General features: G+C 36.6%; 2 protein-coding genes across 6 annotated transcripts in view; one reads left to right on the forward strand and one right to left on the reverse strand.

The window, feature by feature from the left end:
• Positions 1-1,787: 1,787 nt before the first annotated feature.
• On the reverse strand, positions 1,788-5,677 carry LOC145774560 (uncharacterized). The gene is made up of 5 exons (XM_082585827.1): positions 5,598-5,677; positions 4,346-5,393; positions 3,959-4,109; positions 3,282-3,820; positions 1,788-2,486 (listed from the first exon to the last, which is right to left on the reverse strand). The coding sequence occupies exons 1-5, from the start codon at positions 5,675-5,677 to the stop codon at positions 2,049-2,051; spliced, it is 2,256 nt and encodes a 751-aa protein (XP_082441953.1). The 3' UTR covers positions 1,788-2,048.
• A 1,312-nt stretch (positions 5,678-6,989) lies between these two features.
• The window catches only part of LOC145774848 (uncharacterized), a 29,396-nt gene continuing 9,440 nt past the window's right edge, over positions 6,990-26,945 (forward strand). For 2 of the 5 annotated variants that reach the window (XM_082586177.1, XM_082586176.1), the window contains exons 1-37: positions 6,990-7,164; positions 7,577-7,637; positions 8,907-8,983; positions 9,234-9,393; positions 10,282-10,361; positions 10,628-10,793; positions 11,468-11,547; positions 11,771-11,933; positions 12,485-12,564; positions 12,724-12,907; positions 13,201-13,280; positions 13,840-14,035; positions 14,671-14,750; positions 15,656-15,794; positions 16,836-16,915; positions 17,037-17,220; positions 17,378-17,457; positions 17,735-17,918; positions 18,085-18,164; positions 18,416-18,599; positions 19,361-19,440; positions 19,779-19,944; positions 20,671-20,750; positions 20,883-21,054; positions 21,320-21,399; positions 21,639-21,804; positions 22,083-22,162; positions 22,407-22,572; positions 23,225-23,304; positions 23,538-23,703; positions 23,983-24,062; positions 24,334-24,499; positions 24,746-24,825; positions 25,055-25,220; positions 25,485-25,564; positions 26,229-26,394; positions 26,645-26,724. In XM_082586177.1, coding sequence (XP_082442303.1) covers positions 7,078-7,164; positions 7,577-7,637; positions 8,907-8,983; positions 9,234-9,393; positions 10,282-10,361; positions 10,628-10,793; positions 11,468-11,547; positions 11,771-11,933; positions 12,485-12,564; positions 12,724-12,907; positions 13,201-13,280; positions 13,840-14,035; positions 14,671-14,750; positions 15,656-15,794; positions 16,836-16,915; positions 17,037-17,220; positions 17,378-17,457; positions 17,735-17,918; positions 18,085-18,164; positions 18,416-18,599; positions 19,361-19,440; positions 19,779-19,944; positions 20,671-20,750; positions 20,883-21,054; positions 21,320-21,399; positions 21,639-21,804; positions 22,083-22,162; positions 22,407-22,572; positions 23,225-23,304; positions 23,538-23,703; positions 23,983-24,062; positions 24,334-24,499; positions 24,746-24,825; positions 25,055-25,220; positions 25,485-25,564; positions 26,229-26,394; positions 26,645-26,724 — 4,479 coding nt within the window. In that variant the 5' untranslated portion in view covers positions 6,990-7,077. Of the gene's footprint in view, positions 7,165-7,576; positions 7,638-8,906; positions 8,984-9,233; positions 9,394-10,281; positions 10,362-10,627; positions 10,794-11,467; positions 11,548-11,664; positions 11,676-11,770; positions 11,934-12,484; positions 12,565-12,723; positions 12,908-13,200; positions 13,281-13,839; positions 14,036-14,670; positions 14,751-15,655; positions 15,795-16,835; positions 16,916-17,036; positions 17,221-17,377; positions 17,458-17,734; positions 17,919-18,084; positions 18,165-18,415; positions 18,600-19,360; positions 19,441-19,778; positions 19,945-20,670; positions 20,751-20,882; positions 21,055-21,319; positions 21,400-21,638; positions 21,805-22,082; positions 22,163-22,406; positions 22,573-23,224; positions 23,305-23,537; positions 23,704-23,982; positions 24,063-24,333; positions 24,500-24,745; positions 24,826-25,054; positions 25,221-25,484; positions 25,565-26,228; positions 26,395-26,644; positions 26,725-26,945 lie in introns of those variants that run through there. The other 3 variants (XM_082586179.1, XM_082586178.1, XM_082586181.1) reach the window with 3 other exon arrangements.

The raw sequence follows: 26,945 nt of genomic DNA on the forward strand, positions 1-26,945 counted from the left end.
TTTCCTTTCACTTTCATCGAAGTATGTTTCGTCTTTGTGCATCCCCAGTAAACAATTTTCCTTGGCCCAACGTTGGCTGACGGTTGTTTGGGTTGGCTGAGGGTAGTGTTGTTTTGCCAACTTTGCCAACTTTTGAAATATTTTAATTGAAGATACCTTCGAAGAATTGTTTAAGTTTGCTTCTTGGTATTCCTTTTAAAATTGTAATGGGACAATAAAAATGCAAAAAAAATTAGAATTAGGAAGTCGTTCTTGCCAATGTTTTTAAAATAAGTTGGCCCAACTGCGACAAATGGTGCAAGATACGTTGGGTCAACAGAGGAGCACTATTTTACCAACTGTCACACTACGTTGGGCAGAGTTACAATGTTTGCTGGGTCTTTTCTGAAACCTTTGTGTGGTAAAAATACAATTTGTGCATTGAAATAGGTTGCAATTTTGTTGTGAATCAGCCTTGAATCGAATAACAGTTAAACTGCTTCCAAACGGTTTACCCGAGTCTCTTCCGCACAGTTATATGTTAAAAGTGCAAATATTGCTAAAAGCTTTCTCACGTTTTTCTTTTTACTGTTTACTTCAAGGCAAGTTTAAAGGCGGAATATCTTCGTATGGAGCAGGGAAGGTACCTCACCGAATATGTTCAACGGAATCATTGTAATAAAAGGTTTGAAGGCAATTGAAACAGTCTTGGAATTACGTCTTTTTTAGAAACACGACATTTCGTTACACTCGTTTATACATAGTTTCAATAGAAACTACACTTAATTAAACCAGGAAATTTAAAAGCTTTTGTCTTGACTTACCCGGGCAGTTCATTGCCAATAAATTCATTTAATTGAAAGTCGCCGTGCCTGGCAACAGCCATCTTGACCGTATCCAACTACTAGGCTACGAGCAAATCATGGCATGTTTGCTTATATTTGATTTTATGATTTCTTGTAAAATATTTTGCATTGCTATCAGTTGTTGCAACTGTATAGAAAGAATCCACAAAGTGCACATATTGCACCACATCTAGCAAAATTTGCAATCTAGAGTAACTTTGAAGTAAAATTTGTAGTCTATGTGGTTCCATATTTATTTGGGAGAGTTAGATTTATTTAAGTTTGATTGTTCCATATGCAGCAATACAAAAAATAACCTAATAGTAGGCCTAACAGCACAACAGCAAAACTATTGAAAATGTCTTCTATATGATAAAAATAAAATATATTTTCGTATAAAAACGTATTGCAGCTACTTTAAAATTTTCTGTAGCTGCAATGAGATGAATAACAGTTCAAATATCACATCACGTCCTTTACCTGGACTTCTTTACCTCACATATCACGCCAAATGGTTGGTTTGCTTTGGTTTTGAATCTTTATCTTCGGACTGACAAAGCTTTGATGGGTTATTCCTGGTAGTTTCGCATACTTGTATAGAGGCTCTTGACGCAGTGCCGGTTACCGAGATTGGCAGAGTGACGTTTTCCGATTGTTGAAGTGTTGTTGCTGGGGAATTATTCCATTTACCAGGTGCCGCTGAATGGAGAGCAGTCCTGAAATGAGTTGCTCGAACGCACACCCCGAGAGTCGAACCAGCGCCGCGTGATTTTTAGCCAGGCGCGTTACCACTGAGCTAACGGGGCGGACATAAAACTTTTCAAGTCCAATTTGATTGTTCTATATGCAGCAGGGTGAACGCACAACAACTTTTACAGTCGTTTCTATTAGTATTAGCAGGAGTTACGAATCAGTGTAAAACACTGGTGGTGCACATTGTAGTGAAACCATCTACAATTCCTCTATTAAGAAGTTTATTACGCTAAAATGCAACTAGCTTGTTCTGACGACATAAACTGCAAACTGAATTGAGACTGAAAATAAACACCAGTAAAAACGACAAAGGAACTTAAGGCAACGTAACAAAGCAATCAGCAACGAAGCAATCAGCAACAACGTAAATTACAATGCAACTTAAAGCAATAACACGTCATTCACCCCTTCCATAGATTATCAATAGGGATCAACAAAAATTAAAGGCGCTAATACATTAAATACATTTAATTAATTTACAAATCTGTTTGGCGGTCGCCTTGAACGAGATGAGCGCCGGGGCATGGGGCGCTCGCTGGAATCAGTCGGTATATGAGTTTCCGATGACGGGGCAGGTGCATCTTCATTGACAGACTCATTATTAGTTGTTATTTGTTCGGGACATTCCACAGATGGATTGTTTATCCCTTCGTTTGGACTCCCGGGATCCGGCAAACTAAGAGTCGACTCGTCAAGGCCACCACGAGCAGTTGGAGCGATGTCACGAATTGACACTGTGGTTTCGCGTCCGTTCGCGAAACGAACGTGCGCGTAGTTCGGAGTTGCATGAGTCATTTCCACTTCTTCGACAAGCGGTTCATACTTGCTAGCACGAACGTGTCGTCTCAATAAAACCTTTTGAGGACATTTAACCCAAGTAGGTATGGAAAGACCTAGACTTGAACGACGCTGAAAATTAAAAAATCGCTCGTGTGGCGTCACGTTTGTTGCAGTACATAATAAAGAGCGCATAGAATGTAAAACATCAGGTAGAACACACTCCCATTTAGAAATAGGAAGATCTCGAGTTTTCAAAGCAAGTTTTACAGAAGTCCAAATTACGTCGTTGTATCTTTCGCATTGGCCATTAGCCCGTGGATTGTATATAGAGGTTCTGCTGGTAGGAATACGCAAACTGTACATGTAAGACACAAAATCCTTAGACATAAACGATGCACCTCTATCCGAATGCACATAACCACATTTACCAAACATTGCAAAAAGACTAGACATGCACGAGATTACAGTTTCAGTGTCTACTTTACTACAAGAAAAGGCGAAAGGAAATCGAGAGTACTCATCTACTACAGTCAGAATGTATTTGTTATTCGTAGCAGAAGGTAAAGGTCCTTTGAAATCGATGCTTAAGCGCTCCATAGGTTGCGTAGCTTTTATCAATGGAATTTCAATTGGCTTGTAGAACTTAGGTTTCAACTCAGCACAAATTTCACAAGCGGATGTCATTTTACGGATGTCATCAATAGAATAAGGCAAATTCTTTGTTTTAACATAATGATGCATGCGAGTTACTCCAGGGTGGCATAAGGCCGCATGAATTTCATACAACGAATTGTCCATCATAGTTGCACAATACACTCTAGATAAAGTGTCGGGAGCAGTATTATACTTCCCTGCTCGATAAACAATTTCATAATCGTACTGTGATAGTTCCAGTCGCCATCTCAAAATTTTTGCGTTTTTTACCTTGCCATGGTTGTTGCTGTTGTACATGAATGCCACCGATTTTTGATCTGTGACAAGTTTGAATCGGCGTCCCGCTAGAAAATGACTCCATTTTCGAATGGCTTCGATAATTGCCGTCGCTTCTTTCTCTATGCTTGAGTGAACTTTTTCACTTTTGTTGAGTGTCCTGGAAAAAAAAGCAACGGGTCGCCCGTTCTGATTTAAAGTGGCTGAAATGGCAATGTCAGATGCGTCAGTTTCTACTGTAAATGAAATTTCTTCATCTATCACCCCAAGCGTAACTTGAGCCAATTCAGCTTTCAACGTCGCGAAAGAGTTTAGGGCTGCATCATTCAGAGGAAAGGTAGTGTTTCGAATTAGAGGCTGAATCTTGTCAGAATAACGCGAAATCCATTGCGCATAATACGCAAATAAACCGACAATCCTCTGCTGTTGTTTACTACTTTTTGGAGGCGGGATTTTTAGCAAAGATTCCACTCTTTCGGGGTTAGGACTTAAAGTATCTTTAGAGATTCTATATCCAAGCAAGTCGATTGTATCTGCCGAATAAGTACTTTTTGCTTCATTGAAAGTTAGATTGCATTCTCGAGCTACTGCAAGAAATTTTGATAAATTTTGATCGTGCTCTTCTTGGGTTTTCCCGCAAATGGTAATATTGTCAAGATAAGCGTACGTACCTTTGCACTCGTAGTCTTTGATAATGTTGTCCATTATCCGTTGAAAACCAGGTACTGCATTCGTTAGACCAAACGGCGTTCTCTTCCATTGCCACAAGCTTCCATCGGCTTCGAAAGCAGTGTAATTTCGATCTTGCAGAGGAACTTCTACCTGGTGGTACGCACTTTTTAAATCTAGCGTTGTATAGATGCTGTACCTAGCAACATTGTTCACTACGTCTGACATAAGAGGTAAAGGATACGCGTCCAAACAAGTGAATTTGTTTATGGTTTGGCTAAAATCGATGACCATACGCTTTTTGTGATTTTCTTGAGTGACCACAAGAGGTTGTGCTCGCCATGGCGAACGACTCGGCTCAATTAACCTTCCTTATAAAGTCGCTGCACCTCTGAAGAGATAAAACTTCTATCGGCTTGAGAATACTTTCTAGGCTTTGTAGCAATCGGATGGCACTCCTTCCTTAAGTGTTTGAAAAGCTGTATTGAAGTAGACGTTTTAATAGCTTCTAATGCTCCGATCTGTAACGTTGGCATAGGCCCTCCAAATTGAATGTTCACGCTTTTGTGCTGTTTCATAAAAGTTTGTCCGATAATTAGGTCGGTGAGCAAATTTTTCAAAACAGTGACTCCTACATTATCATACTCTTGTCCAAAAAGCGCGACTTTTACGTTACAGATTCCTAAACTTTGCGATGAACATCCTTTCACGGCTAAACCAATGCGGCATTCACTTTCTTCAAGATTTAGTTTTAGACGCTTTCTTAAACGGTCGCTCATGTGACAAAGGGTAGAGCCAGTGTCGATGAGAGCATTGGCTTGAACTCCGTTAACTGTAACAGGGACATTGACCTTTGCGTGGGTGTCGAAAGATTCGGTTGTCATATTCATAATGACATCTCGTGGAGTAGAAGCAGATGAATAAATAGGTTTTCGATTTACCCTGGAAAGACGACAAACTTTTGAGAAATGACCTTTTTTAGAACATTTGAAACAAATAACTTCACGAGCAGGGCAATATCTTCTACTATGTCGCCTATTTCCGCAATAGTTACACTTTTCAACCAACGTGGCGCTAACATCTGAGCTTTCTTCCTTATCTGAAGAATCTTCAATTTTAAAGGTAGGACGTGTTTCAAAAGCTGTTGCGCCACAATCAAGTGAAGACGAAGTCTGGCTCGCAGTCATTTCGACACGATTGCAAAACGTTTGGGCATCATCTAAGGATCGGGCTTTATCAAAAGTTTGTTGTAGCGAAGCATTTTTGTCCTCTAGCAAGCGTTGTTTAATGTGATTTGACGAAATCCCAGCGATAAACGAGTCACGTATAGCTTCCTCTTTATGCGCAACTGCCGATACGGCCCGAAAGTCACAGGAGAGGCTCAATCGCTTTAAGGTCTGCATGTACTCGTCTAGTGATTCATCTGGCTTCTGCTTCCTAGTTTTTAAAACAAATCGAGAAAACATGGGGTTAGAAACCTTTTCAAAAAGGCGCTTCAGTTGTTCGATAGCTTCATCATAATTTGTTGTCTCACACACCAGTTCATATATTGAAGCGTCTATATGATTTATAAGCAAATTCAACTTGTCTTCAGCTGAAACTTCTCCGAGCTTTTCTAGATAAATTGTAAAAGACTTGTACCAATGCACCCATTGTCGTTTAGCGTCTTTACTTTGCGGGTCCGCAGCTAAGAGTCTAGGGCGCAAGTCTTTTAGATCCATACTTTATTAGCGTAATAAAATGTAGTGAAACCATCTACAATTCCTCTATTAAGAAGTTTATTACGCTAAAATGCAACTAGCTTGTTCTGACGACATAAACTGCAAACTGAATTGAGACTGAAAATAAACACCAGTAAAAACGACAAAGGAACTTAAGGCAACGTAACAAAGCAATCAGCAACGAAGCAATCAGCAACAACGTAAATTACAATGCAACTTAAAGCAATAACACGTCACACATGTTTCAATGTTGTAGATGCGTAAAATAGACACATTGCTTAGAAACGAATGAAAAATAATTGAATTATTCAAAGACTGTTCAAAAGGATCGTCGTACCACTCAGCATGCGACAATTTAGCAAGTGCTTCAACTCAGCAATTACATTTCAAATAGTGCCCAGCAGTCAGCAAATGAGATTTACTTGCTCAGTTTGGATTTGCTTGGTCATCCCTTGTCAAACTCATTTTGCTGACTTGTGAAATTCCAAGTTATGGCTTTCTTAGTTGTACTTACTCAGTTTCATCATTTGCCAACTTCAGCCACTTGCTGAAATGTTGCTAGCTCAGTTGTTACTTGCTCACTTGTCGCTTGCTCAATTCACAACTGCTGACGTGTAGAAGACTCGTTCCAAAGCATCCAAAAATGATGTTGAAAAAAGTAATTGTATCTTTTTGAAGCTCCGGAAAGTTTTATCAGCTGTGATAGCTTGGTTAAACTTTTCTGAATGATTTTCATATGTGGTTTTGAAATGTTGACCACTTGAAAAGTGGCTTTAACAATGGAATTTAATTTACAGTACAAAGTTACGTTTCAACGTTAAGAAGGTGATAATAATTTCTATTTAAAAAAAATATTTTTTGACTAATCCCATCAAAATTTGGATTACGGCGAAAATTTTCACAATATTTTGTCACCAACACGTCCATTACTTTGCAAATGACCTATCAGTATAAATAAATTTATATTACGTCAGCAATCGTAAAAATTCTTGAAAGTTGGTTTCATGCTGTGAGAGGGCAATTGCTGCCATCAAAAATGTTTAAAAAAAACTTAAATCCCATTCATACATTGTCTCAATGCTAGCAGACGTATAAGAAAAATCAACATGTTTAAAGTTGTTTTTCAGATTCTAGCTAAACTCCACATATTGACCCTGTGGTGCGAGATTTTTACAACTTGGTCTAGCACGACTATGACCCAGAGCTAAGGTCCGTGCTGTGAATACGTCACTGTCGAAAGCAAACAAAGCTAGTCGCTATAAAACCGGATTTCTGGATTGAAATTCATTTCAGTTCTTTGCAGTGACGATTTTACTGTTGAATTTAAAAATCTCAGTTGGCGCATCTAGAAGAATAAAAACTGAAATTCTTGTTAGTTTACGGATAGGATTGAAATTAAAATGCTCAAAAGCGTACTGGTGCTAATTTTTGTAGCCAGTTTTGCATCCAGCGTTCCAGTAAAGAAGAACACAAATGTACATCGCCGAGTAAGTTCTAGCAATTGATAAACTATCTCTTCAGTTTGTGATAAACATTTGAACTATTTTATCCTTATCTGTAGCTAATTTTTATTATATTTAAAATGCAAATTTATTTTAAGGCCGATATTATTACATAGACCAAATCAAAAATTATTAATTTATTTAGGGAACAAGTTTTCTTGTCATTTATATATTTAATTGGGATAATAAGAAGATGTTGTTATTATTTCTTAGTTTATTTGTTTTAAAGATTTCTATATTCGGAAAAGTTTCTCAATAGCAAGAACTGATGGCTATAGAAATAAGCGTCTTGGCCATTAGTAATAGAGTTTTCGAACATTTGTTTGGAATTACATTTGTCATGTTACTTATTAATACTTTTGACAAATCTATTTCTAACTTGTATTTTATTTTATAGGTTATAAGAGGAATTGAACTCCCCCCTTCAGGTGAAGGTTTTCGGCTCGCTCCTTCAACACGTAAGAAATATGTTGTATATCTATGAATTTAACACGCATGTATTATATTTAAAAAAAGATAAAGCTTTGGTAGAGAGTTTGCTTTGTTGAACCATAGAGAAATAAAACATAGTAACTTTAGCGGGTTTAGCATACTTTATTTCACACAAAATATAACATAATTAAATAAAATAAACTCAAACGTTTTCGATTCGTACGTGTGTCCTCATCAGGAATTAAATCTGCAATACATTTTTATCAAATTTATCTTACGATTTTCATTTTATGTATTGCAGATTTAATTCCTGATGAGGACACACGTACGTGTCGAAAACGTTTGAGTTTATTTTATTTAATTATGTTATATTTTGTGTGAAATAAAGTATGCTAAACCCGCTAAAGTTACTATGTTTTATTTCTATATTAAAAGAAATAAAAAACAAACTTTTATGAAGAAAAAAACAAGTTTGCAATAAAACATTTTATTGAATATTAGTGATAGTGGATATCAATAAAGCATTCCACCGATCACTAAGAAGTCGGTAGACTCCTGTGTAGACATCAATGCTATAAATGTGATTGTGGAATTGTTGGTTTTCTGCGTTTATCTCATCACCGCTTAATTTCACGCTGAGGTTGTTCTGCCAAATACGCTTCGTTATTCAAGCATACGGGATGAATGGGTTGCTTCTAATGGATCAGTTGGCCTCAAGTTCTTCATTTTTCAAACGTTAACTGATAAAGCGTCCATAAAGCACATTCATTATTTATCCTCTTCATTCAGTAAACAGACGCAAGATGGAAAATTAAATCCCTGCAACTAGTTACTAACTGATGGTTATGTAGCCTTAATCTCTTTCTCTAGAGCATTTTCCTCAGTTTGATGGAAGAACTTAAACGGTTTTGGCAACCTCTCTTGCAGGGCTCAGTTTCTGTTACAAATGCATAGAACCAAAACAGCAAAATCCTCAGTTTCACAAATTTATAAATGTTTTGTGACAAAACAAACCTTTGTGTCACGCATTACTGAGCATCGTTTCAAAATGATGCTCGGCTCGAAACAATTGTAACATTAAAAACAGTTGTAAGAGCACATCTGACGGTTACTTGGAAAATTATAAACAAAACGGATAGGATATAAAAAAACTCGATTACAAAGGGGTAGGATATAAAAAGTAATCTAAAACAATCATTTGTATAACAAACTTTTTGTATTAAAGATCTCATGTTTTTAAAGCACAGCAAATAGAATTTCCTATGAAATAATCAAGTTTTATTTGTGCTTACCAGCATCATGTTACGAAAATGGAAAGCCAATCAGTGGGGCACCGTTTGAAAAACCTGGAGATTGCGATCATTTCTATCAAGTGAGTCACGTTGTTTGACTTTACAGTTTGATGAATTGGACAAAAATCAACCTTACATTAAAATTTAAATTATCTAGAATACTGTATGTTGATATTTTCTAAAAAAAAATATATATATTTCACACAAGAAGTGTAGTTAATTTAATGAGTAGATTGTACAGTCCAGGTTTTCAAATACTGCGTACAACCTTGTTATTCTTAGAAAATGTTTTGTTCTAGTGTTCAAAGATTCATTGAAGTTTTGTTTTAGTGTTCCAACGGCCGACGTTACACAATGCCCTGTGCCCCTGGTACAGCGTTCAACCCTAAAATTGGGGTTTGTGATTGGCCATATAACGTACCCGGATGTGGGGCTTTTTTCCCCACGACAACCCTCCCAACAACCACGTCAAAACCTCTCTCTTTTGACGGTAAGTTTGTTTCGATTATGCACTTTGGAAATTTTTTAGCAGTATTTTGTACTAATTTATCCAGGCCTTCTCCTTGAATATACGCGTGCAGTTTCATTCGCAAGAATTGGTTTAAGATTGGCAACACTGACGTTACATATACGTTATTGCGTGCTTTACGTAATTACGTAGATGTCAACTCAGCTAAAGCAAAAGATAAACCAATCTTTTTTATATTGATCTAACGTCTTTAAATGTTAAATCAATAAAAACTAGACTTATTTGCTAATTGTAGAACCATAGTTTGTGGAAAGTGAACCCTTTCAACAGCAGAAGATTGACTATCAAAAATTAATCTAGTTCTAGTGGAATGGCACTGAACCGGCTGAAGCACTGTATAATGCTTGTATGTTGTACGTAGTGCAATGTATAGTGTAGTGTTGTTACATTGCTTAAGGATTGGGCATAACAATGCAACAACATTATAAGTATTTCCTTTTTTTACCAGAAATTCAACAATTCAAATAAAAATGTAAAAGTTTACCTAAAACACTTGTCGGCTTGTCTAGTTAGGCATGAACAACATGCCTGGAGATTTATAAATTGGATGAGGCTGTTCATCAAGCATTTAGTTAAATAACATAATACGTTCTACTGGTGCAAACTAAGCTTAACTATCACAAGACCTATAAGGCAGTAATCTACTTTTATCCCGATCTGCTTTTATTCTCTTTATTTTCTTGAGGTTGACACGAAATTTGGGTTCCATGCTTTCTTGCTTGGGATACTTGGTCTAAATCTACACTGACCATAATTTAGCCTGGATACGACAAACTGTGCACTATGCATAGTACCGGTTTAGCACGTGTCCAATTTACTTTAACGTTTTTTCAACATACTATATTGCAGCAAAGTGCATCAACGCCACCGGGTACCCAATTAGCTCGGCTCCGTTTGAAAAGCCTGGTGATTGTGACCACTTCTACCAGGTACATAGTAACAAGACTTGCATCGTTTAGAATTCTAGAGTAATTGGAAAGCTGAGTGGAAAAATGGTTGTCTCACATTTTTTAGATTTTGAGGTTTTGTCAATATTGCGAAGTTTAGTCCTACGTCAAATCACCCTCCTGTTTAAACGTTGATGCTATTTTGCAACATGGATTAAGTTTTATTATTAACACTAATCTATGAAGTCTGTGAGCCTCTAGCCTGGACGTATGGTCTTAAAAGTTGCAATTGTTTGTGTTTATTTTAGTGTTCCAATGGTTACCTCTACGTCATGCCATGTGCTCCTGGAACAGCGTTTAATCCAGCTATTGGAGTCTGTGATTGGCCTTACAAAGTTCCCGGATGTGGAAGAACAACCACAACAACAGAGAAAGTTACAACAACCACAAAAGCGACGCCGAAACCATTTGATCGTACGTTGATTCAAATTGCCTGTTGTCTTGTTTGTATCGTTGTTACAAATATAATTTACATTTGGTTGATTGGTTTTAAATCTTTATCCTCGGACTGACAAAGCCTTGATAGGTTATTCCTGGTAGTTTCGCATGCTTGTAGAGGCTTTTAACACAGGGCCGGTTACCGAGATTGGCAGAGTGAAGTTTTCCGATTGTTGAAGTGTTGTTTCCAGGGAATTATTCCATTCACTAGGTGCCGCTGAGTGGAGAGCAGTCCTGAAATGCGTTGCTCAAGCGCACACCCAGAGAGTCAAACCAGCGCCGCGTGATATTGAGCCGGGCGCGTAACCAACTGAGCTAACGGGGCGGACGAATTTCGTACGCTGTGTTGTAGTGACCGAAACAAGCTTTCATAAAGGGCCAAATTGTATTATACTTGGTTCATCGTGGATCGAAGTCGTTTGTAGTTTTGCTTTTGTCACCCCCATTAATACTTAGTAGGCTTATACAGCTTACCTAATCTTACTTCACAGCTACCCTCTATTACGTATATGTCAACAGCAAGTTAATTCGTTCTATTTCTTTGGAATCTTAAGTTATGGAATCTTACGCAGTAGACTACAGTAGCAATGTTAAAGTTTTGAATAAACCAAATTAAACCTCTCAGATTCTAACTGTGTCTCATGTTTCAGCTGAATGCTTGAACGCTACCGGTTACCCAATCAGCTCAGCTCCCTTTGAAAAGCCTGGTGATTGCGACAACTTCTACCAGGTTAGTAATACTTTGTAGATGTACTAATTTGTGTTAATGATTTCAAATCGATGCCTGAAGATGCTAATTTTATCTCATGTATCTTAATTCCCTTTGAAACGCCTGATGACTGCGACAACTTCTACCAGGTAATCTCAAACACACGATTGGACTTTAAAACTGAAGGTTATATTTTTAAGTAGAATTCTTGATTTCAAACTGACTTCAATTCATAATGGTACAGTGTTCCAATGGATACCTTCATACCATGCCATGCGCTCCTGAAACAGCATTTAACCCTGCCATTGGAGTCTGTGATTGGCCTTACAATGTTCCCGGATGCGAGCCATCTGAAGGAGGTGGAGGTGGAACTCCAGTGCCCCCAACTGATGGAGGACCATTCGACGGTTTGTCTTTTGCAGCAAGATTATGTTTTATAATTAATAATAACAATGAAAATAATAATGTGTGTTTTTATACAACCCTATACGTATGCTGTAAAGCGCTGAGAGCAATACATAAACGCATAATACTCATAATACTGTACATGCACGCATGGCGTATATGCGCTGCTTTTAGCCCTTTACAATACATAGTTTTAACGCAGCAGTGCAGTGAGGCAGTTGAGAATATTATTTCTCTGAATCCATTTCTTTGCTGAGTGCCAAGCAGGAATAAAATGCACCTCCATCCTAGTGATGGAAGAGTTTAAAAACAACAACTCTTCAACAAGCGGCAATTTCATTCCGTCAACCCTAATCGCTAGGCCTGTGTCAATGCAATGATACAAACCTTCTACAAATATACGAAACTGCCAGGAGCAACCTCTCAAAAACTTTCTCAGACCGCGGATAAGGATTTCCACAAGCATTCAATAGAAATTTCAATGCGCTTAATGTGATCTTTAAAAATAATGTATTACGTAAAACATTATTTTCAAGCATATCTTTATTTATAGATTTGTGTCTCAATGCTACTGGCTATCCTGTAAGCGGAGCGCCTTTTGAAAAGTCCGGTGATTGTGACAATTTCTACCAGGTAACACCAGATGCTTCAAAACCTATATTTGAATTCTTTGATTTCTTCTTGTAATCATTTCATCAGCAACTAGGCTTTTGTGTAGCAATTTTGCATGTTTATTGTACGTTGGTATTAAAAACATTATGAAATATAATTATACATGGAATGTAATTTTAGTGTTCCAATGGATACCTTCATACCAAGCCATGTGCTCCCGGAACAGTATTCAATCCTGCTATTGGAGTATGTGATTGGCCTTACAACGTTCCCGGATGTGGGTCATCTGGAGGAGGAGGCGGTGGAGGAGCCGAAGTCACACCAGGGCCATCAACATCCGGACCTCCGCCTTCCTCTTGTGATGGTGCGTATTTCACAGTAATTAATATCTTGAATGAACATTATATGAATGAGTGTATGAAAGAATGTTGTATTTCAAACTCTCTTGTTCATGTGTCATTTCAACATTGCTATAAAGCATATGTTTTGAAGAGACAAAAATCATATTTTGGAGCTAAGTAATCCCACTGCAGTTATAGGCTACAGATTAAGGTTGATCGTCAATTGTTTGTTAGGAAACAAAATAACTTAATTCATTACCAAAAGTAAACCTATTAATGTAAAAACATACTTTACCATCTCATTTACTCGTTTCAGCTCTTTGTGTGGATAGTTCTGGTAATCCACAGAGCGGAAATCCCTTTGAAATACCAGGGGACTGTGATCACTTTTATCAGGTGTGTAACTTTGTTATAACAATCATTGCTACCGCAATTGTGTGTTTGTATTACATGCTGAAGAACGCTAAACGATTCAGTTCAGTTTGTTTTTATTTGTGACCATCACAACGAAAAAAACAAACCATATATGACAAACATGTCAGAGGTCCAGAAAATGGTAGAAGCGACAAAACGCGGACGTTATACTTATAGCATGCATGATGCCAAAGCAGGACAATCAGTTTAAAATATGGCACGATCGCAACACAATAATTCTTATGATTCAAGATATACAAGTTTGTCATGTTTAAATAACCCTTTTAAGCAACTTTATTTTGCATGGTAAGTCAGACAAAAGCTTGCATTTGTACAGTAGATCATGAAAAAAGCATAACTATTATATATGCACTTTGTATGCAAAATTTTCAAACAAGGCTTCAGTTTTCTGTGATCCACAGTAATTACAGGTTAATTGCATATTATCGCAAGCTACTTCTTTTGTGTTCCTTAATCAAATTGACCAGTGTTTAATGCACTTTGTTTGTTAAACTTCGAACATACCTTACTTTACTTTTAGTGCTCCAACTGCTATCTTCACATCATGCCATGTGCTCCTGGAACAGCATTCAATCCGGTTATTGGGGTTTGTGATTGGCCTTACAATGTTCCCGGATGTGGTGGATCTGGAGGAGGAAGTAGTGAAGGAAGTACTAGCGGAAGCGGTGCAACTCCACTTCCCACAACAGAAGCACCAGCTCCACCATCATTCGATGGTAGGCCAATGTGTTTGTGGATGTTGGCTTTGCGTGCAGTGCCAGTCATAGACATATCCTAGACAACAAGATCCGTCATTTTTACATTGATTCAACGTCTGAAGACGTTGAATCAATGTAAAAATAACGGATTTTGCTGTCTGGGATGTAGCCTACCTTAATACTTAAATATCTACTTAGACCCATTCTAAACTTTTCCAAGATTTTGTTTTCGCCCTTCCCCGTTCATTGGCGTTGTGGTACATTGTTTATGATGAATACTGAAAAGTTTGGGTGTTCATCAGGATAATTATCGTTTCTAGCACTGTTTATGTTAGCGAATACTGTCGTGTTCGTTGGGGATACGTTCCTGACGGACAATAAAATGGCATAGTATTTAACGACAAATTAACATGAAATTTAGGAGAATCAAGCAATCGACTCCACATAGGAATAAAATTGTAAATTTAATGTTGAAAAAAACTATTTGTTTATTCGTCATTGAAATACCATGATAAAATACCAGTTTTGACCGTAAAGAATGACAGATTATTTGCAGGCAGATATAGCAACGTGATGTGATTTAATACTGATATATTGCTGCTAAACTAAAAATTTTGAATTGATTTATTACCAAATATATTTATTTTGTAAAGATGACTGTGTGGATTGGTCTGGAAACCCAACAAGTGGGAACCCGTTTGAGAAACCTGGAGATTGTGACAACTTTTATCAGGTAAATATTTTTGAACAGGAATTTTTTCCGGGAAATGGATACATTTTGTATCACATTGAGCATAATCTTGAAAACAGGTTTTGATTTATTTATTATTGTAACTGTTTTTTTAACAGATCACTTTATTTTACAACTTTACGAATGCACACAATAAATGCTATTGATCGCCTATTGCAAAAAGTGCTCAATGACAAGAAAAAAGTAGAGCGAATTACATCAAATTCAGTTACTATACTCACTAAAACCTCTACAACCTGTTTCACTTTACTAGGATCATCAGAAGGTCCTTATTCAAATAGAGTTTAATTCTAATTTAAATTATAATATAATTTTACTTGTAATATTCTATACGAATAAATACCTTCCGATGATGCTAATAAGGTGAAACAAGTTGTTAAGGTTTTTAGAGAGTAGTAAAATTAAAAAATGCATCTATAAATTTCACGAGCACTTTCTACTGCACATTTTCAAAAAGTGGAAAATTTTCTGTAGGCGTTTACATAAGTTCAGATTAGGCATATCTGCTTTTGGTTTTTCAGATTATAATTAACCTACAATCATTTACTATAGATTTTATTAATGCGTCTAAACGGCAGTTACAGTCTTGTAATACACTTCGGTCGTTCAAACTAGAAAAATATTATGTGTTGTTATTTGAGTCTTTTTGTTTAATGCTACGATAACCTTCAAATCTTGTGATTGCCTTGCTGAGATTATGTATGAATAAATTACATCACAGTTAATTTTTAAGTTAAGTTACATTATTATGACATTAAAAGTTAAATTACATTACATTATGACGTTAAATTAGGCTACATAGCTAAATTACATTGTTATAACTAAGTTACTTTGTTTGACTTTGATTAATTGACATGTGATGGTATGTGAGTTGACTTTACGTTTAGTGTTCCAATGGATACCTCCACACCATGCCATGTGCTCCTGGAACAGCATTCAATCCTGCTATTGGAGTATGTGATTGGCCTTACAACGTTCCCGGATGTGGTGGATCGACCGGCAACCCTACCCCTCCTGCTATTAACCGTGGGTCATTTTACATTCTAAGATAAACACGTGATAGTACACTAGGTAGATCTATATAATCCAAACTTCAATGTTTTTAATAATTGAAATGTTCTACTTAAAATCGCATTTTTCGTACTTGTCATAAATAGCTATCTACACACAAAAGTTCACCCACAAACCCCAACAAACCATATATTGCTGGAAACAAGCTATTCAAAAATATTTACTTTGTTAGGCTGGGGCAATCCATTAAGGGTTTATACCATTTTGAATTTGTACATAAAATCAACCGATTGTCTCCATTGCAGCCCTAAAAACCCGAAAATGGCTAGAGGTAGGGACTTCAAACTGCATGGTGATCTAGTAGGGTATCCTAGCCATAAATTGATAGAGGGGATTTCTTTTAACTCCTTTATTTTTTTAAATATAAAAAATTTCATAATTGCTATGCATCGAGAGCAAATTTGACTTCAGGATTTGGTAATAAAATATTTGTTACTCTGAATATTGAAACAAAACTCAATCATTATGTCCGTAAGGGCCTACTGTACATCTGTTAAAAATTTTAGCCAATTCTGACAAGAAGTTTTCTAGAAGAAACATTTTTATTGCACAAAAACATGATTTTGAGTAAATCGCATTTGAAAAATAGAATTAGGTGAATTTATGCCTTTGACTTTAAATTTGACTTCCGTTTGAAGCCTAATGAGGGAAAATAGGTAAAAATTGACTGCATATTCGGAATCTACGATAAATTTCCAATATATATCAATAAAATAAAATAAATTTGAAATTTTTTTTTTTTAAGTAGAACTGCCCCCTTACGTGTGTTGGTGAACAGGTAGGCTAATAGTTTACTGTAGGCTACTACGTTTACTGTACCACACACAAAACTGATAGGGTGATTTTTGAACATCAAAGTTACATAAAAGTGTTGTCAACTATGCATCCGTACTATATTAAATTTCCATTATTCTACGTTACAATCAGTAGCTGAAGTTACGAAGTTGCGTTTTTATGTTGTATGTTGCTTTTTTTTTATCACATTTTATTTTCCAGAGCCTTGCTACAATGCGACCGGTTACCCCATTAGTGGTGATCCGTATGAAAAACCAGGAGACTGTGAACATTTCTATCAGGTAACACGTGAATAGCAAAGGCGTCAAACATGATTATGTCACAAACCTTTCGACGCAGCAGTCGTTGTGACCTAAACTGGCATTGCTGTGATACTCATCTTTCGAAATATTATAAATACAGTGTTCAAATGGAGTTCAACATACCATGCCATGCGCTTCTGGAACGGTGTTCAATCCTGCGCTTGGAGGCTGTGATTGGCCTTACAACGTTCCCGGATGTGACGGAACTGGCGGAGGAAGCTCTGGTGGAAGTGGTGGAACTCCAGCTCCTACAACAGCTGCACCAACTCCACCAAAATATGATGGTAAGTTATTCCCAAAACATTTTGTGTGAACAAAATAAATTTTGATCGAAAATCTCTTTTTAAAACTTTTGCTATACCTTTTTTAAAATCAAGCGGCTTTTTAATTCTTTTAGGGTCATGTCAAAAAATAATTATATCCATTTGTTTATTTTTTCAGCTGAATGCCTGGGCGCGACTGGCTATCCGATAAGCACAGGTCCATTTGAAAAACCTAATGACTGCGACAACTTTTACCAGGTAATTTTGATACATTTATAATATTTTGACAAAGTGATAAAAATGCATACGTAACTTAAACATTAGCTGTATTACATTTTATTTTTGAAATGCATTTAAACCCTACTTTATGGTACAGTTTTTGTCTTGCATCAGCTGAATTTGTTTTGCCATTTTGCCAACATGATTTATTTCAGACACTTCTATCTCTTAAGTCTTGCTCTAGTTGTCACATGCAATTGAATCGTTGTGATGGTTAAAAATTAAATACACTAAACTGAACATAATTAAAATTCAGTGTTCCAATGGATACCTTCACATAATGCCATGTGCTCCTGGAACGGTGTTCAATCCAGCTCTTAGTGTCTGTGATTGGCCTTACAACGTTCCCGGATGTGGGACAACTGGAGGAGAAAGCTCTGGTGGAAGTGGTGGACCTCCACCTCCTACAACAGCTGCACCAGCCCCACCAAAATATGATTGTAAGTTATTGTGAAAACATTTTGTGTGAACAAACTAAGTTTTGATTTGAAATCTCTTTTTAAAACCTTTGCTATAATTTTTTTTGCAATCAAGCGGCTTTTTACATTCCTTTAGGCCTTTAGGGTCATGTCAAAAATAATTATGACAATTTGTTTATTTTTTTAGCTGAATGCTTGGACGCGAATGGCTATCCGATAAGCACAGGTCCATTTGAAAAACCTAATGACTGCGACAACTTTTACCAGGTAGTTTTGATACATTTATAATATTTTGACAAAGTGATAAAAATGTATGCAATCACTATACATAAATGCATTTAACCCTACTTTGTGGTATAGTTTTTGTCTTGCATCAGTTAATTTTCTTTGCCATTTTTCCAACATGATTTATTTCAGTCACTTCTATCTCTTAAGTCTTTCTTTAGTTGTCACATGCATTTGAATCGTTGTGATGGGTAAAAATTAAATACGCTAAACTGAACATTATTAAAATTCAGTGTTCCAATGGATACCTTCACATAATGCCATGTGCTCCTGGAACGGCATTCAATCCAGCTATTGGAGTATGTGATTGGCCTTACAACGTTCCCGGATGCAATCCATCTGGAGGAGGAGGAAATGGAGGTGTGGAAGTTACTCCAGGTCCATCAACATCCGTACCTACTCCACCACCATTTGATGGTTTGTATTTAATCACCATTTGATGTTGAGCATTATCTTGTCTCCTCATGGATAGCCTACTCATGTATTCATTGTTCCAGTTAGTTTTTTCTTAACTACATATCGGAGCGATTTTTTGCTAACTCTAAAGAGCTCGGAAAGATAACCTAATTATGCGAAAATTTATCAAAAATAAACTTTGTACAATAATAACAAGAAAGGGATAAGCAGCAGTTTATAAAAAATGATCCATTATTTTGTCAATTTTTACCGAAATTATGATGCACTGTTAATGCAATATAAAATCTTACAACAGGGAAACTTAGAGCTTCATTGCCTCCAATACTCGACGAGAGAAAGGAACTTGATGATGATATAATGCACACTTATGCAATATTTTTACATTTAGTGTCAGAAAAAGTTTTTGACTTTGGCTAGCAGCTTGTTGAGCATAAAAAAGTTGCTTTTCACAAAAGCAAGTGTTGGTTGTCTTACTGCTGGAGCAAGTTTCCGGTAATTCAAATCAATAATGTTTATCACAACTTTTTTTTACATTTCCTTGATGTAAGATACAATACCACAGCTGTAAATACCAAAATCAAGACTTTTCATGAGCAGCTCTGATTCTGTATTTTGTGTCTTTAATTTTTAGCACAAAGCCAATTAAAGGAACATTTTTTTTATAATTTCAACTCACAGATTTAAGGTCAAATTTTGTGAGCTTGAATGTAACCCTTCAAGTATTCTAGCAAAAAATCATAACAAAATGATTTTATTTTCAGCTGAATGCTTGAACGCAACTGGCTATCCAATAAGCACAGGTCCATTTGTAAAACCTCATGATTGCGACAACTTCTACCAGGTAGCTTTTATACATTTGTAATCTTCCAATAATCCTAAGAATAAACAATCAATTTTCCCTAAAATTTACCTTTATAATATAATCTCATGCAAGCTACCGCAAATTGTAAACAATCATTGCAAAACTGTGTTGAAATAATCGCAAGGTCACAATTTGTATTTTACATCATTTTTATTTGATTTTCCTGTTATGCTTGCTTGCCGTTGAAAAGTCTTTATCGATTTTTAAACCTCCGGCATGTTATGGCATTCGGTTTAGTTGCATCGTCAGAAATTGAGAAAATTTTGTCAATATTTCAGAAAGGTTTTTAGAACTTATATTGCAACATATACCTTCAGTGTTCCAATGGATACCTTCACATAATGCCATGTGCTCCTGGAACAGTGTTCAATCCAGCTATTGGAGTATGTGATTGGCCTTACAATGTTCCCGGATGTGGAGCAACCACCACGACAACAGAGAAGGTCACAACAACCACGAAAGTAACGCCAAGTCCATATGATCGTGAGTTGATGAGATTGTTTGAGAATATTATAAAACTATAAGAAGGTTAACATACAGTTATAAGGCGACAGATGCAATTTGTAGACCACAACTACACCTATGGGTATCTAAACTATTATTAGACCACTATTAGACGTAATACCAGTAAAAACAAGCAGAGACATCAACAAAGATCACCATTTAGCAAGACTGAGTACATGAGCCATAAATACAAGTACAAAATAATGATTTTATGCTGATGTCAAACGAAACAAAGATTTGAAAGACTTTGACTGCCAACGTATGTATGAGATCAGACACATAATCATCATAGTTGTACAACTTTTTCAAGATCCGCATGATAAGACAACCCACAAATTTGCCCAGTTTTTCACTGGTTTTAACCAATTTACTTTATTCCCCATATGGTAATGATGTTGCTTGAGTAAGAAGAGTTGATTGTGGCATTCAAAGACAAATCCCAATTTACATTATTTGCATTTGCTCACGTATCATTTTGTCATGTTCTAATTTGAAACTAAGTTTAAGAACTGAATAACGAACAATTTGGAACTGAAATTATACGCAAATGCATTGCCACAAATGCTTTTCGAATATACCTAACTTGTGTGTGACAAAAACCATTTTAATCATTAATCACTTTAGCTGTGATGTTGCACCACAGTATAAGTCTTTTGAATAAACCAAATTAAACCTCTCAGATTCTAACTCTGTCTCATGTTTCAGCTGAATGCTTGGACGCGACCGGTTACCCAATCAGCTCAGCTCCCTTTGAAAAGCCTGGTGACTGCGACCATTTCTACCAGGTTGGTTGTTAATAGTTTGTGGTTTTATAAAAAATTTTTTCAATAATTGAATGAATGAATCTCAAACTACATCCGATATTATACCATAAAAGCAAAAAATCCAAGTTCTTATTTTTATTTCCAATATTTCAGTGTTCCAATGGATACCTTCATGTCATGCCATGTGCTCCTGGGACAGTGTTCAATCCTGATCCAGCTGTTGGAGTCTGTGATTGGCCTTACAATGTTCCCGGATGTGGAGGAACCACCACCACAACAGAGAAAGTCACAACAACCACGAAAGCGACACCGGCACCTTGCGATAGTGTGTATTTCATAGTAATTAGCATTCTGAACGAACGATTGATGAGGGACAAAAGAAAGATTTCAAGCTTTCTTGTTCATTTGTAATTATAACATTGTCACAAAGCATATGCTTTGAAGACACAAAAATCACATTATAAGCAATCCCACTGCAGGTAATGGCTAAAAATCAAGGTTGCATCGATGATTGTTTGTTAAGAAACAAAACAAGTCTTTTCATTGCCAAAGTTGAACGAATAACTTAAAACGTATTTTACCCTTTTCAGGTCTTTGTGTGGATAGTTCTGGTAATCCATTGAGCGGAAATCCATTCGAAAAGCCTGGAGATTGTGATCACTTTTATCAGGTGTGTAACTTTTTTAAACAAGCATTTCTACCACTATTGTGCAGTGTAGCCTATTGCATGCTGGAGGCTCCTGAGAATACCTTACACGATTCAAGGTATAGCCTACAAGTTTGTCATATGTATATTGTAGTCTACATAGAAATTTCTCAGCAAATTGATAGGCTGTAATAAATCAGAACAAAATTTTATCATCATCAAAAAGGAAGAACTATTTTACATATTGCCTAATTTGCTTCTAGTGCTCCAACTGCTATCTTCACACCATGCCCTGTGCTCCTGGAACAGTGTTCAACCCTGCAATTGGAGTCTGTGATCATCCTTACAATGTTCCCGGATGTGGAGGAACCACCACGACAACAGAGAAAGTCACAACAACCACGAAGGCGACACCGGCACCTTGCGATAGTGTGTATTTCATAGTAATTAGCATTCTGAACGAACGATTGATGAGGGAGAAATGGAGGATTTCAAGTTCTCTTGTTCATTTGTAATTCTAACATTGTCACAAAGCATATGTTTTCAAGGCACAAAAATCACATTATAAGCAATCCCACTGCAGGTAATAGCAACAAATCAAGATTGAATCGATAATTGTTTGTTAGAAAATAAAACATCTCTTTTCATTAACAAAGTTGAGCTAATACCTTAAAAACGCTCTTTACACATTGATTTACCCTTTTCAGGTCTTTGTGTGGATAGTTCTGGTAATCCATTGAGCGGAAATCCATTCGAAAAGCCTGGGGATTGTGATCACTTTTATCAGGTGTGTAACTTTTTTAAACAAGCATTTCTACCACTATTGTGCAGTGTAGCTTATTGCATGCTATAAGATTTTGAGAATAACTTACACGAATCAAGATGTAGCCTACAAGTTTGTTATATTTATATTGTAGTCTACATAGAAATTTCTCAGCAAATTGATAGTCTATCCCTGTCTTTAATAAATCAGCATCATTATCATTATCAAAAGGAAGAACTAGTTTACCTATAGTCTAATTTGCTTCTAGTGCTCCAACTGCTATCTTCACACCATGCCCTGTGCTCCTGGAACAGTGTTCAACCCTGCCATTGGAGTCTGTGATCATCCTTACAATGTTCCCGGATGTGGAGGAACCACCACGACAACAGAAAAAGTCACAACAACCACGAAGGCGACACCAGCACCTTGCGATAGTGTGTATTTCATAGTCATTAGCATTCTGAACTGTACTACGACAGTTCATCGAACGACAATTGATCGAACGACAATTAATCGAAACGACAGTTTATCGAAGGACAATTCATCGAACGATGGTTAATCGAAACGACTGTTTATCGACACGACTGTTCATAGAACGAAAATTAATCGAACGACTAACCATAACCCTAGATAAATTTTGTTTCGGGAGATTCGTCGTCGGATAAACTGTCGTTTCTGTAAAAGTGGATCGATGAACTGTCGTTTCTATAAATTGTCGGTTCGATTAACTGTCGTTTCAATGAATTATCGTTAGATAAACTGTCATTCGATAAATTGTCTTTCGATTAAGCTGTCGTTTGATAAATTGTCTTTCAATAAATTGTCGCGTCACATCCTGAACGAAGGATTGATTAGGGACAAAAAGAGGATTTCAAGTTCTTTTGTTCATTTGTAATTCTAACATTGTCACAAAGCATATGTATTCAAGGCACAAAAATTTTATTTAAGCAATCCCACTACAGGTAATGGCTACAAACCAAGGTTGAATCGATGATTGTTTGTTAAGAAACAAAACAAGTCTTTTCATTGCCAAAGTTGAACGAATAACTTAAAAACATACTTTACCCATTGATTTACCCTTTTCAGGTCTTTGTGTGGATAGTTCTGGTAATCCATTGAGCGGAAATCCATTCGAAAAGCCTGGGGATTGTGATCACTTTTATCAGGTGTGTAACTTTTTTAAACAAGCATTTCTACCGCTATTGTGCAGTGTATTGAATGCTAGAGGATCTTGAGAATAACTTATACAATTCAAGATGTAGCCTACAAGTTTGTCATATGTATATTGTAGTCTACGTACTGTAGAAAGCAAATTGATAGGCTTTAATAAATCAAAGCAAAATCTTTATCATCATCAAAAAGGAAGAACTATTTTACATATAGCCTAATTTGCTTCTAGTGCTCCAACTGCTATCTTCACACCATGCCCTGTGCTCCTGGAACAGTGTTCAACCCTGCAATTGGAGTCTGTGATCATCCTTACAATGTTCCCGGATGTGGAGGAACCACCACGACAACAGAGAAAGTCACAACAACTACGAAGGCGACACCGGCACCTTGCGATAGTGTGTATTTCATAGTAATTAGCATTCTGAACGAACGACTGTTAAGGGACAAAATGAGGATTTCAAGCTCTCTTGCTCATTTGTAATTCTAACATTGTCACAAAGCATATGCTTTGAAGAAACATAAAAATCACATTTAAGAAATCCTACTGCAAGTAATTGCTACAAACCAAGGTTTAATCGATGATTGTTTTTTAAAAGACAAAACAATTCTTTTCACTACCAAAGTTGATCTAATACCTTAAAAACGTACTTTACCCTTTGATTTACCCTTTTCAGATCTTTGTGTGGATAGTTCTGGTAATCCATTGAGTGGAAATCCATTCGAAAAGCCTGGAGATTGTGATCACTTTTATCAGGTGTGTAACTTTTTTAAACAAGCATTTCTACCATTATTGTGCAGTGTAGCTTATTGCATGCTGGAGGCTCCTGAGAATAACTTACACGATCCAAGGTATAGCTTAAAGTTTGTCATATGTAGTCTACATATGTATATGTACATATGTAGTCTACATTGTAGTCTGCATAGAAATTTCTCAGCAAATTGATAAGCTGTAATAAATCAGAACAAAATCTTTAACCTCATCAAAAAGGAAGAACTATTTTACATATTGTCTACTTTGCTTCTAGTGCTCCAACTGCTATCTTCACACCATGCCCTGTGCTCCTGGAACAGTGTTCAACCCTGCCATTGGAGTCTGTGATCATCCTTACAATGTTCCCGGATGTGGAGGAACCACCACGACAACAGAAAAAGTCACAACAACCACGAAAGCGACACCGGCACCTTGCGATAGTGTGTATTTCATAGTCATTGGCATTCTGAACGAACGATTCTTATTCATTTGTAATTTTAACATTGTCACAAAGCATAATTATGCTTTGAAGACACAAAAATCACACTTAAGCAATTCCACTGCAGGTAATTGCTACATATTAAGGTTGAATCCATGATTGTTTGGAGACAAAACAACACTTTTCATTACCAAAGTTGAGCTAATAACTTAAAAACATACTTTACCCTTTGATTTACCCTTTTCAGGTCTTTGTGTGGATAGTTCTGGTAATCCATTGAGCGGAAATCCATTCGAAAAGCCTGGGGATTGTGATCACTTTTATCAGGTGTGTAACTTTTTTAAACAAGCACTTCTACCACTATTGTGCAGCCTATTGCATGCTGGAGGCTCCTGAGAACAACTTACACCAGTCAAGATAATGCCTACAAGTTTGTCATATGTATATTGTAGTCTACATAGAAATTTCTCAGCAAATTGATAGGCTTTAATAAATCAGGGTCTTTATCATCATCAAAAGGAAGAACTATTTTACATATAATCTACTTTGCTTCTAGTGCTCCAACTGCTATCTTCACATCATGCCCTGTGCTCCTGGAACAGTGTTCAACCCTGCCATTGGAGTCTGTGATTATCCTTACAATGTTCCCGGATGTGGAGGAACCACCACCACAACAGAGAAAGTCACAACAACCACGAAGGCGACACCGGCACCTTGCGATAGTGTGTATTTCATAATAATTAGCATTCTGAACGAACGATTGATTAGGGACAAAAGGAAAATTTCAAGTTTTCTTGTTCATTTGTAATTCTAACATTGTCACAAAGCATATGTTTTCAAGGCACAAAAATCACACTTAAGCAATCCCACTGCAGGTAATGGCAACAAATCAAGGTTAAATCGATGATTGTTTGATAAGAAACAAAACAACTCTTTTCATTACTAAAGTTGAACGAATAACTTAAAACGTATTTTACCCTTTTCAGGTCTTTGTGTGGATAGTTCTGGTAATCCATTGAGCGGAAATCCATTCGAAAAGCCTGGGGATTGTGATCACTTTTATCAGGTGTGTAACTTTTTTAAACAAGCAATTCTACCGCTATTGTGTAGCCTATTGAATGCTGAAGGATCTTGTCTTAAAAATAACTTACACGATTCAAGATGTTGCCTACAAGTTTGTCATATGCATATTGTAGTCTACCATGGCCACCTGAAAATGCGGCCTGATTGTAACATTTTGCAGATTTTGATTACAGCTACTGCTAGTGCTTGAGTGACATTTTCTGAGTTTTTATGCTTTTTGCTGACTCCTAATGATATAAAAGCGTTTTGTTGCCTTGGGGAGGCAGTAACAAATGAGAAAATGTAAGTTGAAAAATGCTGAATCAGACTGTTATTGAATAATTAACAGTCTGACTAAAACCTTCGAAATCAAATTTTCTTTGTTTTTCAACATCTGATTATGTTACTTAAGACCAATTCTGTCATCTGGGGAAGGCAGTAAAGAAAGCGTAAAAATATAATTTTTAGAAACATTTATTTAAACATTTGTCAAAAGTTAGCAACATCTGGAAATTTCTCAAAATGTGAAATATCAGGCCGTATCTTTAGGTAGCCATGAGTCGACATAGAAACTTCTCAGCAAATTGATAGGCTTTAATAAATCAAAGCAAAATCTTTATCATTATCAAAAAGGAAGAACTATTTTACATTGTCTACTTTGCTTCTAGTGCTCCAACTGCTATCTTCACACCATGCCCTGTGCTCCTGGAACAGTGTTCAACCCTGCCATTGGAGTCTGTGATCATCCTTACAATGTTCCCGGATGTGGAGGAACCACCACCACAACAGAGAAAGTCACAACAACCACGAAAGCGACACCGGCACCTTGCGATAGTGTGTATTTCATAGTAATTAGCATTCTGATCGAACGTTTGATTAGGGACAAAAGGAGGATTTCAAGCTCTCTTGTTCATTTGTAATTCTTACATTGCCAAAAAGCATATCTTTTGAAGACACAAAAATCATATTATAAGCAATCCCACTGCAGGTAATGGGTAATTAGGAAACAAAACAAGTCTTTTCCCTACCAAAGTTGAGCTAATAACTTAAAAACATACTTTACCCTTTGATTTACCCTTTTCAGGTCTTTGTGTGGATAGTTCTGGTAATCCATTGAGTGGAAATCCATTCGAAAAGCCTGGGGATTGTGATCACTTTTATCAGGTGTGTAACTTTTTTAAACAAGCAATTCTACCGCTATTGTGCAGCCTATTGCATGCTTGAAAATCTTGAGAATAACTTACACGAGTCAAGATGTAGCCTACAAGTTTGTCATATGTATATTATAGTCTACATAGAAATTTCTCAGCAAATTGATAGGCTTTAATAAATCAGCATCTTCATCATCATTAAAAAGGAAGAACTATTTTACATGTAGTCTACTT

This window comes from Aplidium turbinatum, chromosome 7 (genome assembly GCF_918807975.1).
Source record: "Aplidium turbinatum chromosome 7, kaAplTurb1.1, whole genome shotgun sequence".
Classification (NCBI taxonomy): domain Eukaryota; kingdom Metazoa; phylum Chordata; class Ascidiacea; order Aplousobranchia; family Polyclinidae; genus Aplidium; species Aplidium turbinatum.